This window comes from Panthera onca, chromosome X, assembly GCF_046562875.1.
Source record: "Panthera onca isolate mPanOnc1 chromosome X, mPanOnc1 haplotype 2, whole genome shotgun sequence".
NCBI classification, from domain to species: domain Eukaryota; kingdom Metazoa; phylum Chordata; class Mammalia; order Carnivora; family Felidae; genus Panthera; species Panthera onca.
This window is the reverse complement of record NC_138357.1, coordinates 42,252,548-42,269,107: the sequence shown is the minus strand read 5'-3', so window position 1 is coordinate 42,269,107 and position 16,560 is coordinate 42,252,548. Positions and strand designations below refer to the sequence as shown.

The following is a 16,560-nucleotide window of genomic DNA, read 5'->3' as shown; positions in this document are numbered from 1 at the left end:
CTGTTGCAGTTTGAAAAGAAATCACAGACAGAGGGATATGATTGGGGAAAGCCACAGAGTTACCCAGACAAGTCTCCACAGAGTGGAAGGACTTTGATGCAGTCATGATATGCGGTCTGGTTCTTAGCTTTGTAGGTTTTGAGATTTGATTGGTAGTATAACTAGAGACTGGGCTCTTGGGGACTGACTCATATTTAACCAAATTCACAAGAGACCAATATCCATGCCAGAATGCCAACTGATTAATTTATAATGAGAAGTATAACTTCCAAGCGGACCAGATACTAGTGTTTGCTGATCAGTGCATTATCTCCCTATAGGCATATTTACATGGGGAGCTAGCTGATAATAAGAAGGTTGCTTGATGAGGATGGACTCGTAGCAAGGGGAGAGTTCATAGGATGATTTTAACAGTTACATGTCTTTAAGCTATAATAGTGTGATATCTCCATCTCCACAACTGGGCTAGACCTCCAGAAAAGTGCTGCAGATGTTAGCTTCCTCACTAGTCTTTCTGCCTCCTGTCTTGTCTTCATACAATTCAGATGATCTCTTTGAGCCTAGGTATGATAGTAATCATTTATTTGTTCCACTGACTTCAATATAAATTCACAGTTTAAAACATCATTACAAAATGCTTAAAACATAGAGACAAGGGGCACCTGGGTGATTCAGCTGGTTGAGTGTCCAACTCTTGACTTTGGCTCAGGTCATGGTTCCAGGGTCCTGGGGTCAAGCCCTGTGTCGAGTTCCACGCTGAGCATGGAGCCTGCTTAAGATTCTTCTCTCTCTCTCTCTGTGTCTCTCTCTCTCTGTCTCTCTCTCTCAGGAGTCTGGGTGGCTCGGTTGGTTAAGCATCCAACTTCAGCTCAGGTTATGATCTCACAGTTCATGGGTTTGAGCCCCGCATCAGGCTCTCTGCTATCAGCACAGAGCTTGCTTTGGATGCTCTGTCTCCCTCTCTCTCTGCCTCTTCTCTGCTGATGCTTGCAATCTCTCTCTCAAAAATAAATAAACATTAAAAAAAAAGATTCTAGCTCTCTCCCTCTGCCCCTCTCAACCACTCATGCATGCTGTCTCTAAAAATAAAAAAATTAAAAATTAAAAAATAGAGAGAAGTTGAAAAAAATAGTACAGTGAGCACCTATAGACCCACCATCTAGACTCAACAATTGCTATCATTTTGCCATATGTACTTTATGTAGGTGTGTGTGTGCCTGTATGTACATATGTGTTGAATCCATACTCTTTAACACAATTTTCTAAACTCTTCATATTCTGGCACAGCCTACTTGTCCAGCTTCACTTTCCCTGGCTCTCCCTTTGCAACTTGCATCCCAGCCATACTTAACTATTTAATGTTAGTTCCTTGAATGCTCCTGGTGTTTTCATGTAATATATTATTGCCTATGCCTGAATATCCTTACTCCCTTTTGCTTGATTAACTCTATTTGTTCTTAAAGACTCAGCCACACCCATGTTGCCATAGCACCCTACGTTTTTCTCAGTCATAACAGTTATTAAACTGTACTGTTATTGTCTACCTCCCTGACTTTCCTACTAAACTGTGAACTCATTGAGGGTAGGGACTTTTTTTTTTTGTCTCTGTATACCTATGCCTCTCCAGTGGCTTGCACTTGGTAGGTGTTCAATAATCACAAAATCCAACTGCCCACCGGAGGGTTCTACCTAGTTACATCATAGGCAACTCAAAATCAACCTATCTATACTGAGCTCATCTCTCTTCCACCCGCTTCTGCCCATTTACACCCCTCCTCTGGGGTGCCTGGGTGGCTCAGTCTGTTGAAGCTTCCGACTTTGGCTCAGGCCATGATCTCAATGGTTCGTGAGTTTGAGCCCCACTTTGGGCTCTGCACTGACCCTGTGGAGCCTGCTTGGGATTCCCTCTCTCTCTCTCTCTCTCTCTCTCTCTCTCTCTCTATCCACCCCTCCCCCATTCGTGCTCTCTTTTTTTCTCTCTCAAAATAAATAAACTTTAAAAAAATAAATAAAGCCCTCCTCCTGACTGAACGTCATCCAGTCTTCCAAGCCAAAAACCTCAGAGCAAACCCTAACTCTTCCCTCTCTTTCATCCTCCAACATAAGTTTCCAATCTGTCCACCTCTCTTTATCTCTGCTACCTGTCTAGCTTGGGCCAGCTTCTTCTCTCACCTGGAGCACTCCTGAAAATCTTCTATCTTGGCCCACTGCTTCTCATCTTGTCCCCTCCAGCCTATTATCCACAGAGGAGCCATAATGATCTCTAAAATTCAGAGCTGATTATATTACTCCATGTGTAAACCCTGATTGTATTACTCCCTGCTTTTGGATAAAGTCCAAACTCCCCAGCTTTGATGAAAGGACTCTCGAGAACTGACCTCTGTGCACCCATAGAACTTTGTGTCTTGTACTCTTAGGTTCCAACCATTTTGTGTTTATAGAGCCTGTAGTACTTTTTGTCTCCCAACATTTTCAGTTTCATGCCTCAGCGCATTCCCTTGTATTGTTTTCTGCCTAGGAAGGCTAACCCTCTCAAACTCAGCACGGACAGGTGTCACCTCCTGTGGACAGCTTTTCCTTACTTCCCAGCCTGGGTTAGGTTCCTCTTCTCTATTACCCGTTACTGCCCTGTGCACACCTCTGTCACAGCACTCACACTATACACATATAGCTCTCTATACTGCAATAATAAGTTTGCTTGTTTGTCCCATTGAAACTAATTTATGAATTTTTTGAGAGCAGAGTTAATGTCTTATTTGCTTTTTTTCCTTTTTACCCCAGTGCTTAGTTGAGGGCTGGCATATAGTAGATGTGCAAGAAATACTTGTTTAAGAATGAATATTAACAAATGTCTCTCCAAACTTCATTTTTGTAGATGCCTTATAAAAGATCTCTTTATTTTTTTTAATCTTTATTTATTTTTGAGAGAGAGAGAGAGAGACAGAGTGCTAGCATGGGATAAACAGAAAGAGAGGGAGACACAGAATCCGAAGCTCACCAATCATGGCTGGAACTCACCAATCATGAGATCATGACCTGAGCCAAAGTCCAATGCTTAACCCACTGAGCCACCCAGGTGTCCCAAAGATCTTTTTAATTTTAAATACATTGTTTCTTTAAAGTACAACATAGTCGATTGCCACACAGGTAATCGTTATTGAATTTTGTGTGTTCTTCAACAAATTCAGACAATTTCTAGAATTGTACTTTCTTAGAGATGGTCGATCCTACCCTTTCCTTTTTCTGTAGGTAATTTTTATCTCAGAGATAAACATCATCCGTAGTTGGGGGTGTCATGCTGTTGGCCTCACATACCCACTTTGATCTCTTATGTTCCTTTTAGTATAATAGGGTTCATGTTTCACAGATTTGCCCATTTAATTTGGATTCTAGTGCTGTTTAGTTATGGTGTGAATTTTCCCTTAGGTTTGTCTCAAGCCATGAGAGTATCAAGTGAAAAATTGTCCCATTGCTTAATCTTTGGGAATAATATTGATTAAGTAAATGTTGGTCCAGGGACGGAGGGGAGTGTGACTGGGAATTTAACAAATGCTGGGCTGGATAAAGTGAATTGTCTCTTTGAACTGAAAATGTAGCTAAAACTGAACATCCTGAACATCACTGTCTCTGATTATTATCTCAAAGTGACAACTTTAAGATTATTTACAAGGTATGGGGTCCCTGACCCTGTTTACTAATAATAGTATTTAACAGATATATTTTTTACACTGTGCTAAGCACTGTTCTAAGTGCTTTACATGTATGAACCCATTTAATCGTCTGAACAACTTTATGAGGTAGGTGATATTACTATCCCCATTTTACAGATGATGAGGAAACTGAGTCACAGAGAAGTAACTTCCCCAAGGTAAAAAGTTATCCATAACTGTTATACAACAGGTGTATTAATTCACTTTTGTCCAATGCATATTTCTTAAGCACCTCTTAAATGCAGTAATTGACAGGGCAGATAAAAATTGTACACTTAAAGTAAGGAGGAATAATAATGCAATAGTGCCATGCATGAATCACCAAGGTGAGTCAGGCTCCCTTCAGTTGGCGGTAAATGGGCAAAGATTATATAGCGAAGGTCAGGAATGGCGCAGATGTATAGATTCGAGTAAACCTGTTTGTGGAAGACGAGAGAAGAGATTTAGTTTTGATGTGTGTGAAAACGGTAATTCTTTTCTGAGGACTAAGATTACTTTCAGAAGGGGCTTCTGATGCAGTCTATTTAGCACGAGGTAAGCGTCAGAAGGAAATACCCAGTATGACGCTTGTCTGGAGCAAGAAAGGAGAAAGCTTTAAAAAAAAAAAAAAAAGTAACAATGCGCTTTTCCTGTCCATCCCCCTCTAGAGAATCAATAAACAGCCTGCCTGCCCCCTCTCCGGACACCACCCACCCACCCGAATTCCCTTGACTACAACTCAGACCCTTCTGATTCGCGCTTTCTAGTACTTTCACATTCTGGCACCTTAAGCCAGAAAAGGCCTTTAGGCAAATGTTTGGAGCGAAAAAGCTATTCTTGCAACCCCAAACGGGCTCGGATCCTACTGGAGAGCTTTTACGGTCGCAGATGGTATATAGTTCCTGGCCTGTCCATTTTTTAGAACGCGACGCGACACACCTGGCCACACAGCCTCAGAGCCTACTCTAGCCTGCCCATCCTGTTACCCTTTTAAGAGGCGGATCCCGCAGTGTCCTTTCCTCCCTCCCAGCCACCTCTACCCCCAGTCCTCTGGGCGGAGCTTCCAGCTAAAGCCCCAGAGCCCGACGCGGCCGCAGCAGTAGCTGCGAGGACCGGAGCTGCGAAGAGCTGCATCTGCTGCAGCCCCTTCGCCGACGCTACGTGCCTCGCGGCTCCCACCTAGCTCCGGCGCGCGCCGGCCCCTCTCCGCCTCCTTCCCACCTGGCGCGCACCTGGGCCCGGCCGGGTCCCGCCGAGAGCCAGGAGGGCGCGTGCCAGGGGACCCTCGGGAACCGCATAGCGCGCGCGCCATGGGGCTGCTGCCCGGGGCCGGGGTCTTGTGCCGCGGTGGCTGCGGCTTTTCCCGATTGCTGGCGTGGTGCTTCCTGCTTGCTCTGAGTCCCCAAGCCCCCGGCTCCCGGGGGGCCGAGGCTGTGTGGACCGCGTACCTCAACGTGTCCTGGCGGGTTCCGCACACCGGAGTGAACCGCACGGTGTGGGAGCTGAGCGAGGAGGGCGTGTACGGCCAGGATTCGCCGCTCGAGCCCGTGGCCGGGGTCCTGGTGCCGCCCGACGGGCCGGGGGCGCTCAACGCCTGTAACCCGCACACGAATTTCACCGTGCCCACGGTCCCGGGGGACTGGGGAAGCGCCGTGCAGGTCTCTTGGTTGGCCCTCATCCAGCGTGGCGGGGGCTGCACCTTCGCAGACAAGATCCACCTGGCTTACGAGAGAGGGGCGTCTGGAGCCGTCATCTTCAACTTCCCGGGGACCCGCAATGAGGTCATCCCCATGTCTCACCCGGGTGAGTGCAGCTACTACATTGCGCCCCATCAACCCCCCTCCGAGGCCAGTTTTTTTTTTTTTTTTTTTCCTCTTATTTTGCTCGTTGCTGTCTTTCCCCTATCCCCTTCCATCGCCGGGAAAACGAGTGCCCTTTCTGTCCCTACCAAGTGAGGCAGGGTCTTCTCCTTCCCGAGATCTCACCCTGCGTGGGGAGTGGGGCGAAAAAATCCTTCAGAATGTGCCTGTCTGGTGGAAAAGGGTAAGACCAACGGAGTGCGTAGGCTGGCAAGTCGAGAAGGACTGTTTGGGCTCCTTGGGTCGCCTTTTCCTGGTGTTCCACCAAGGGTGCCTTGCGTTGGCTGCTTTGGTGGTGGGCATTGGCTTTGAAATGACTGGAGTGCAGGCGGCCTGGAAATCCCTTCCTCATTCTTTTTCCTGTTTAACAGCCTCAGGCCCGAGGCAGGTTTTGCCCTCCTCTCTCCCAGTTTTTCTCTCCCTGTTTCCTAGTATCAAGTACACGAGATTGTGTTACTGTGCCCTGTTAACCTCATTGCAGTTTGGGTGGAAACTGCCTAGTTTAGGGGCTCTTCTCTGCCCCGGGGTCTCGGGTCCCAAGCGACTGTTGGTATCAGTGCTTTCGTTTGCCTTTGAAACATCCGATTTCGGTTATTGAGTGGCCAAACAGGTGATTAATGTTACTGAAAAAAAAAAAAAAAAAAAAGCTTTGTGGATGAGGATAGCAAAGGCCTAGACTTTGGGAAAAATAGTCCAGGTGGGTCTTCAATTTGTGGAGATGGTGTGGGTTACAGTTTTTCCCTGTTGGGTGATTCTTCCAGAAACCTTCTCCCTATTTGTGATTAGGTAGTGACAGTGTATGTATGATCCGAAGCCCCAAAGGACAAAGAGAAAAAAAAATGGAGAAAAAGGAAGAGACACATAATAGCAGTATATCATAGTTGTTCGAGAGCTGGGCCCCAAGTCAGACCTTGGTTAAATTCCAGCTCCATTGCTAACTAGTCCTGTGACCTTGGGCAACTTATTTGAAGTCTTTCGAGTCTGTGTTCCCTCATCAATCAAAAGGGAAAGAACTGAGAAAAACTACTCCCACAGGTTTGCCTTGAGGATGAAATGAACTAACGCCTGTAAAGAGTTTTAATACACCATCCTTTTCAGTAAAGGCTAGCTGATAGGATTAGCCTTTTAAGGAGTCACTGGAGAGATGAATCTGCTTATTTCAGTACTAGAGGTTTTGTGTTTTTCTTAAAGCGGTGGGTTTGGCCCTCCCTAGAGAGCACTTGCATGGGTTGGGTGGTAAAATGGAAAGAGCACTGAACTGGAACTCAGGAGATGCGAGTTCTTTTAGTCCCTTCTTTGCCCCTAGCAGCTTTGTGACCTTGTACAAGTTACTCACTAGCCAAATGATAGTATAGAGTTAGGAGGTGGAGGCCAAATTGGCAGAGTGTGCAGAGACAAAAGCGAAGGAGATGAACTTTTAAGATCCCTTCCAGCTCTAACATGCTGCGATTCTTAGATTTTAATATTGATTAAAGGAGCAAGGGTATCTCTCCTGGTTGATAAGTCATTGATTAGAATGAAATTATGTTTTAAAGTCTAATAAAAATGAAGAATAAGGATTTGGTAAATTTTAAAGTCCTTACGTTTCAATTGGCTATCTAAATGCAAAAGTTTAACTTTGTCTCCTCCAAATGAGATTCGTTTGCATGAATGATTTGAAATTGAGTACTCTTTAATAAGACAGTTCCTATTTAGATCACTTTTATCCTACTTTCTGTTAAGGATGTAAGCTTATATTTATCTGATAGTTTTAAGGGACACTAAAATTAATTTTTGTTGAGCTCCCACTAAGTGCCAAGCAGTCTACATACATCTTACTTATATGCTATTCAGAGACAATATGGTGTACTACAAAAAGCACAGGCATCATAGTCAAGAACGGGTGTCAAATTCTGGATTTACCACACAATAGCTTTGTACCCTTGATCAGGTTCTGTAACTTTACTGAGTCTCAGTTTCTGCATCTGTAAGATGGAGATACTTATGTTGCTGGGATTGTTTTCTTCTTTTTTTTGTAATTTAAAAACCTTTTTTAATGTGTATTGATTTTTGAGAGAGAGGGAGACAGAGTGCGAGTGGGGGAGGGGCAGAGAGCAAAGGAGACACAGAATCTGAAGCAGGCTCCAGGGTCTGAGCTGTCAGCACAGAGCCTGGTGCGGGGCTTGAACCCAGGAAACATGAGGTCGTGACCTGAGCCGAAGTTGGATGCTTTACCGACTGAGCCACCCAGGTGCCCCTACATTGCTAGGATTAAGGATAATATATGTAAACTACCTAGCAGATAATAATCACACTCAATTAAAGTTGGTTATTACAGTAGGTTAAAGCCAGCAAGATGCAGAAAACATACAAATAGATGCTTATGCAGCTGTCAGTTTAAATAGAATCATGGCTGTTTTATTTCAAGATACTGTCTAGAAATGCCTAAATATTGAGCACTTAATTAAGTGACACTCAGAAAGGTATTTTGAGACTTAAAAATTTTACTACTGAGATGATAACTACAGAAAATTTTACCACTAGGCTAACTAGCCATAAAAAGCTAGCTAGTTACTTGAAGTATAGAATCACATTTCTTCCACGAATGCGTCGAGAAACTTCTTTTCAACACAGGGGACAAAATCACTTTGCATTTCATGCACGTGTGTTGTTGAATATTTGCTCCCAAAGTTTTGTATTGTTTGCTTTGCTCATTCTTGAGAGTTAGCCTAGGCTAGGGTTCATTGTAATCTCTGGTCAGAAATGACTTATCTGGGATCTTAGTGGCAAAGAGGTAGGACTGAGGTTTAAATGTTGATTAACTCAGTATGTATTGTCTTGAATTACCCAAGGGCCACCAAATGTGGAAAAGCCATTGCTGTTGTCTTTGTTTATGAAACCTCTCTTTAGCCATTCTCACAGGAGTGCTTGAATTGTTTGCCTTTTGAATTTAGGATGAACATCCATACTCTCCCCTATCACAGTCCTGGGAACATGAAGACCCATTTGTTTCAAGTAACAGAACTAACTGGTTTAGAGCAGTTGCTTTAACACTTTTGTTTATTGTAGAGGAACTCCACTATATAAAGAGCAATCAGTCAGGAAAATGAGGCTGTTTTTATGTATACCGAAATTTCACAAAAGGTAGTCATAGCCTTGCATCAACCCATGCAGTTTATTTCTGTCTATTGTTTTGGGTTGCAAAGTATCCAGAAAAATCCTGATTTACACAGATAAATAATTGCAAGTGATAGATGTTTATTAACAGCTTGTCTTACAGTCTCTGGATATTTTTCAATCACGTTGATCCAGAGTCCTGGAAGGGAATTAGGAGAAAATTTTGGTTTCCAAGGCTAATCACTATTCATATATCTTATCTTAAATATGAAAATGAGATAAGCAGCCAAAACTTAGAGTAAGCACTAAAGCCATGTAAAATGTAGGATTATCATGATGAGACACGTTACACATGTTATTGTGCAACTGACTGTTCTGCTTTTGCTGGGCAGATGGGCCTGAACCTTGCATGCTATCTAATTGAGCACAGCCCACGGGTTGAAGTGCTGTAGGTACCTGCTTGTTCAATTTTCTTCGAGTAAACATGTGCAGGCATGAATTAATTGAAAGACCCGAGCAGTGCTACAACCTTCATAATCCATGACACATTTAAGGGAACTTGAAACATATTCCAAGGCATGACAGGGTAAGTGTTATTCCTGAGGGTTGTAAAAAAGTGAATGAACCAAGCAGTTTAAGTTAATGATTTGGTGGTCTCCAATGAGATGTATAAAACAGTTGCTTGTATACATTGTTGAAAGACAGTAGAACATATTAACAGGTTGGGCTCTGCCACTTACTTCAGATTTTTGGTCAGATTTTGGTCAACTTAGGATGGGGTTACACCTCTGATTACCCCATCGTAAATTGAAAATATCAGTAAGTCAAAAATGAACTTAATACACCTAACCTACCAAACATCATAGTTTAGTGTAGCCTACCTTAAACATGCTTAGAACACCTCCCTTAGCCTACAGTTGGGCAAAGGCATCTAACACCAAGCCTGTTTTATAATAAAATGTGGCTATCTCATGTAATTGGTTGAATACTATACAGAAAGTGAAAAACAGAATAGTTGTAGGGTACAGAATGGATGTAAATGTAGATTGTTTACCCTCACAACCGCATGGCTGGCTGGGAGTGCCAGGTCGCTGCCGCTGCCCAGCATCACTGCTGGCCTCACTACTGCATATTGCTAGCCCCAGAAAAGATCAACATTCCAAATCCAAAGTTTCTACTGAATGTGTTTTGCTTTGATACAGCCATTGAGTCGATCCATTATTAAGTCAGGGACTTTCTGTATTTTAAAAATCTTAGGCCAGTTATTTTACTTTTCTATGTGCCTGTTTTCTCCTGTTTAGGATGGTCGTAATAATACACTTTCCTCATAAAGTTGCTGGGATTAAATGAGATAATACAAATATAGTATTTAACACAGTGCCTGGCATATAAGGAAGCTCCTGAAATATTTTTTTATCACGATCAAGATAGTTAAATAAATGTATTTTAGAAAACAAAAATGGAACCTGATGTTTGTAGTACATACTTTGCAAATGAATAGCCTAGAGTACTAAATCCACATTACTTGAAATCCTAACTTTCACACTTTAGGAATAGGGTGAGTAGACTTGAATTCTTCACAAGAAAGTCATCTTTGGGCCCACCTGTGTTTGTCATTCTTTTTTCAAATAACTATTTCTCCCTCAAGCTACCAATCTTTTCATTCACAAAGGACTTCAAGATAATATTTTATACTGATTTATCACCACCCAATCCCTTCTCAACCACTTGACATTTAATTTTTATTCTGCTTTTTTCCTACGATGTTGACTTTGAAGAGAACCTTTTTTCAATAGAGAGGTTCGAAAGAGGATGAGAAGAGACTGGGTGGTGATGGTTTACCAATGTAAAGAACCATTTCAAAATCCATTTCTAGATAACTCCTTTTTGATATTTCTGCTGTACCATATTTAACACTGTTGACCACTGCTCCGAAATTCTCCCAAGCTGTCTTTTACTTCTCTTACCTCTCTTTTGTTTCATTTTGGTTGTTTTATTAATTCATTCATCTAACACCTCTTCTTCCTGGTGTTCACACCCGGGCCACCACCACCCTTGCCTCTAGTACATGCCACATCCAATTGATTCTATCACTTTAAATCTCACATATGCCCCATTCTCCCTTGCAACTGTTATTACCCTGCTTTTAGTTCCTGTGTCTTCTCATAGGAACAAATGCTTAGCTTCCTAATTGTTCTCCCTGCCACTGATCGGTTGTTTCTTCCTTCCAGATCTTCCACATTGCCTCTGGAACACAGCTCTGATCACATCTATGCCATTGTGTGAAAAGCCATTGCTTACAAATTTTACACTCCATTTCCCAGCATGGGATACAAGACTCTTAATCTGGTCCCAACATACTTTCAAAGCTTTATGTACCTCTTCTCTCATGTTGATCCCTAAATGCCCTCTGTCCTTTCCCATTATCATTCCTTTGTTTGTACTTCTCTTTTGCCTCTATACCCTTTTTTTCCCAGCTCTGCTTGCCAAAAACTTACCCATCCTTCAAAACCCAACACAAATGTCTCATCTTTGAAGCCTTTGTCAATTCCTTCCTTTACTCTTCTCACCACAGTCCACACCAAAAACAAAATAATCCTTTTGTTTTAGCTCCCATGGCATTCCGTGTCTTATAGTACTTTTTGCATTTTACAGGTAGTTATGTGTTTATATGTTTTACCTTCCTACTGGATTGTACTTATTTTAATATTTTATTTTCATATTCCTCATGGGAACCTTTGCACTGTGTGTGCTCTGAAAATGCTTGTTGAGTTGCTTTAAATACCCAAGAATGAAAAAAAAAATACCCAAGAATGAAAAGAATGCCAGAGGGTCATAAGATTCACTAGAAAAGTATCTAGTGGGGAAGGGGATTGAAATCCAATTCATTGAGCATTTATCAAGGATATATTGTGTGCATACTATGCTTCTTACCTGAATATACAAAATAATTAAGGTAAATTAGGAGGAATAAGAGTGTACAAATTCTTCCAGATTGCAGGCTCCTTAATTTCTATGGTAATCACCATCATGGGCCAGTTAATGGGTTTTTATTCATTTTTTATTTTTTTATGCCTTCACTAGTTTATTCACACAGTGTATGTTTACTGAGTGCCTACTCTGTTCCAAGCACCTTGAGAGAGAGTTATGAACACAAACATTCTGCATTTTAAAGGAAAAGACAGTGAACAAGTAATGATTTCATTGTTCTGTATTCCATTATTCCATAAAAATTGTTAGAGATTGATTTTATGGAAATACAACAGAAAGTTGCAACTTCTGCTCTCGTCATTGGATTCCACACACCCCGTCATCTGTTCTGGTTGTCCATCCTCACTCTCCAGGTTGCGGAGCTTGGGTCATAAGTATGGTTTATGTGTTTTTAATGGCAAAATGACCTATGTAACAAAGAGATAGTGAGAATGAGTATTTACATTGAACTTTCCCTGTTCTGTTTTTTTGTTTTGTTTTGTTTTAAAAGCTTGATTTACACGAGCATTCAATTTATGTCTCCACTTAAAATGCTTCCACTGAATTTGTTGTGGTATGTGGAATTCCATTACATAAAAACCTTTAAAAAATAGCTTGATCAGCAAATTATTTTTTTAAGATTTTATTTTTAAGTAATCTGCACTGAATGTGGGGCTCAAACTCACAACCCAAGATCAAAAGTCACATGTTCTCCGACTTAGTCAGCCAGGCACCTCAGAAATTGTTTTTCTAAGCACATAAAGAACTGCATGCCCCCCTCAGTCCCTGGAAGATGCGTTATCTCCTACAGAATGCCATATTTAATCTGTTCCCAGCCTTAAATGTAATAAACAGAGGAGAGTATCAAAGACATTTTCTGTTATTTCTGATTATGAAGTTAATCCTACTTCTTGAAGAAAACTTGGAAAACACAGAAAATTATAAAACTAAAAACTATGGATAATTCCTGGGGCACCTGGGTGGCTCAATCTGTTAAGCATCTGACTTCAGCTCAGGTCATGATCTCACAGTTGGTGGGTTCGAGCCCCATGTCGGGCTCTGTGCTGACAGCTCAGAGCCTGAAGCCTGCTTTGTATTCTGTGTCTCCCTCTCTCTCTGCGCCTCCCCTGCTCATGTTCTGTCTCTTTCTGTCTCTCAATAATAAATAAATGCTAAAAAATTTTTTAAAAAACTATGCATAATTCCACAATACCATTAATATTCCTTCATGTTTCTTTTTCATGTGTAGATAGGGTTTTATACCCTACTTGTATCATAATGGTTATTTTTTATGAGTATTAATGTATTAAGAAAATAAAATTTAAAGGAAAATATAAAAATCCATAGATAGAAGCATTTTATCATTTTGGGGTATTTTTGTTGTCATTTTCTTCTTTTGCTCTGTATATATATTTAAAGAATTATAATTATATATTGTATGTACAGTTTTGTATCCAGCTTGTTATTGTAAGCATTTCCCTATGTAATTAAAAATAGAGGATTCCCTTACTAGTTGAATGGGGTAAGTTTTGAGGGGGGTAGGGATCGAGCTTCTCTTTCATTAACTGGCAGAAAGGAAGTGCTGAAATGGTGACAGGGAGGATTATGAATTGGTACATTTAAAAAATGGGGTGCCTGGGTGGCTCAGTCTGTTAAACATCGGACTTCAGCTCAGGTCATGATCTTGCAGTCCATGGGTTCAAGCCCCGCATCAGGCTGTGTGCTGACAGCTCAGAGCCTAGAGCCTGCTTCGGATTCTATGTCTCCCTCTCTCTCTCTGTCCCTCTCCCACTCACGCTTTGTCACTCTCTGTCTCTCAAAAATGAATAAATGTTAAAAAAAATTTTTTAAGCAAAAATATGCTCTATAGAGATTTATGTAAATATATAAACTTCTGGCCATAAACGTGATCTGGTCTAACCCATATGCATTACCTATTGTGTACTTGGTCTTTTGAAAGGTTTGATCACCATTTGTACCTTTAGTTTCTCTTCTCCCCATAATATTCCTATCGGTGATGTCTTTGTCACAAATGAGTTTTGCACCTAATTAATTTCCTTGTTGCTTGGTGAAGTAGCACCTCATTGGCTAAGATCGCTTTTCGTTTTCATGACGACCACTGAACTGTCAATTATTGGTTGGGGTTTTCCCCAGAGTTTACTTGATAGGGTACCACAAATATTATCTTAGGGACAAAGAATTTTTTGTATATGTAAATTTTGTTGAAGTATAACATACATACCAATGAGGTACAGAAATCATTAGTATATAGCTCAGTGAATTTTCCCAAAGTAAACATGCCTGTGTAGCCAGAGCCTAGATCAAGAAACAGAACAGTACCAGAACCCTAGAAGACTACCTCACACCCCAAGATGAAGAATTTTTGAACTTTGTCTCTTCAGGGAGTGACCTCTTGCAGCATGTGGTAGGAACTTTGTCACCCACAGAAATGCTTTCACTGCTCCGGAGCTAGTTAACTGTGACGCTCCTCAGCTATATAGTGTAGGGAGTTATTTCCAAGCACAGAGTACATGCACTTTTTGATGCAGTTACCAAGCCAGTTCAGAGTTGCTACATTTTGCTGTGAACACCCACTTTGGAGCCCTATGAGCAAAGCAGAGTACAAGGGCTCTTTGTTATTATTGTATTTCCTGTTCTTTTTTCTCTTTCAGCTGCATGTGCATGTCTTTCTATATATCATGGCATATACTTGCTGCTTGAATTTACCCATAGACTTATTATAGTATTCATTTCTTTTGAAAAGAAAGTTTGGTGATTCATGCCTGACTTCATGGAGGCTGTTAGGATCAGGACCTAGTCGTGATTTACTTGGTTTTCACGCTTGAATGCTCAAGTTAGATACAAATCAGTGATTTTGAGTTAACCCTATTTATTTCTGCTTTTTTGAAATAAGATGGTCTAGAACTCCCTTGTTGATGTGTGTGTTTCTCAAGACATTTATCATTTCAGATAAAATGTTGAAGTAGCTTAGTTAATTAAATGCTGCCTTCAACTAATAAAAAGTCTTAGCTTTTAAGAAGAAAATACACCAAAATGTTAACGTTGGTTATTTCTGGTTGGTAAAATTATGGGTGATTATTGTTCTTTTCATTATGTTTTTCTGTATTTTCTGAATTTCCTATAATTAGTATGTTTTATACTTGTAATTAGAAAAAAAATCCATTATTTAAAAAAAATTTTTTGTATGTTTATTTATTTTTTGACAGAGACAGAGTATGAGAGGAGGAGGGGCAGAGAGAGAGGGAGACACAGAATCTGAAGCAGGCTCCAGGATCTGAACTGTCAGCACACAGCCCGATGTGGGGCTTGCACTCACGAACTGTGAGATCATGACCTGAGCCTAAGTTGGACATTTAACTGACTGCGCCATGTTGGACATTTAACCGACTGAGCCATTCAGGCGCCCCTGTTATTTTTTAAAAACCCAAAATATTCCTATACCATTGATAAATCTTGAAGCATTAATAATGTGACTATAGCAACAATAGGAACAAATCATATCTGATAATAGAAATGATTTACAGACTATTAGGAGAATTTAAAGAATTGTTTTGGCCCTTTGAATATATCTAACCTGTATGATTGTTAATGTCGTCCTTTCTTGTTAACACTAATTGGTTTCTTCATATGTAAAATGAACCTTGAACACTAAAGAACCTTAAAGACTAATTTTTTCCTATTTTAATGTGAAAAATTTCTCTTTACCCTTCATATCACTATTTACATATGTTTTCTTTCCCCCCTTACGCACATACCCACCTCTTACCTTTCTTGGTATTTTTGCTTATTTCCCATTAGAATCCTGCTTCCCCTCACTTGCCCCCTTCAATATCTGTTCTTGTCAGTACTTAATAGTGCTAAGTTTAACAGCTTTGTATGAAGAATCAAATATATTAGCAATTTTCATTTATGACACACTGGGTTCATTTGATGACAGTAGTTTTTGTCATTCTAGGAAAGAGGAAAATTTGTTACAGTAAGGGCAGAGGAGAATCATAATATTCTTATCTTACACCTTATTAATGATATGCAGAACATACAAGCTCAATCAAGATGATATTTAAGACATCATTAAAATCGAATTACTTGTTTTTAAAATTAGCATGTCCCTTGAAATGATAGCCCACTATACAAAACTACCAGTTGGCAGTTTGCACAGAAACTCCTATTCAGGGGTGCCTTCTGCACCACTTCTTTCCTTCTGAGAGCAGATTTTGTATCCTACGTTTCCACCCTCTTCCCCTGCCTTTCATAGCATGATTAATTTTACCTTAGATAATGTTACACACATACCCTCACACCCTCTTGGAGCCCCATGTTCTTTTTTAAAAAATCTGAGCTTCTTTCTGTGGGGTTCCACTTCTTTTGAAGTGAAATTTAACATAACAGGTCAGCGCTCTCGTATTTAACAACCTTGAATGTGTCCATAACTTACTCCCACAATCTCCACAAAAACCACCCATTAGCCATGTAATCCTCCTGAATATATATGTATTTTCTTATGTCCTGGTATTTAAGATAAGTTTGAAGTGCTTTTGTTTGTTTTTCTTTAGTTATTCCAGTGATCCTGCTTCCTGAAAAGTTTTATTACAAATATGGGCTAAATAATAGTTCATAATTTGCTTTGCAGTTTTTAGTTCTCAACACCTTTCACATGTAATCATTTGTAGGCTCATTTGGGAACCCAAACACTGTTTAGCACATTACTATGGGAAAATATGCTGCCTTTACTTCCCAACAGCTGACTTACAAGTGAAGAGGTGAAACACAACCCACTAGGGTTACCTTTGTAGCTTTTGTTCATAATGATAGCCTGGTGAAATATACTTTATTATATTATTCCTGATTATGCTGGTTTAGAATTTTCTCTGCTTATTTAGTGTCTTTGTAATGTCGATTCAAGCTTTACCTCACCTTTTCTGTGT

At 40.6% G+C, this 16,560-nt stretch overlaps 1 protein-coding gene across 2 annotated transcripts in view; it reads left to right on the top strand.

Moving 5' to 3' along the window:
* RNF128 (ring finger protein 128) overlaps positions 1-16,560 on the top strand; it is a 118,900-nt gene that overhangs the window by 54,118 nt on the left and 48,222 nt on the right. Inside the window, exon 1 of one of the 2 annotated variants that reach the window (XM_081792981.1) lies at positions 4,757-5,492. The exons of the other annotated variant lie outside the window; for it this stretch is intronic. Coding sequence (XP_081649107.1) covers positions 5,000-5,492 — 493 coding nt within the window. The 5' untranslated portion in view covers positions 4,757-4,999. Of the gene's footprint in view, positions 1-4,756; positions 5,493-16,560 lie in introns of those variants that run through there. 2 annotated transcript variants of the gene reach the window in all.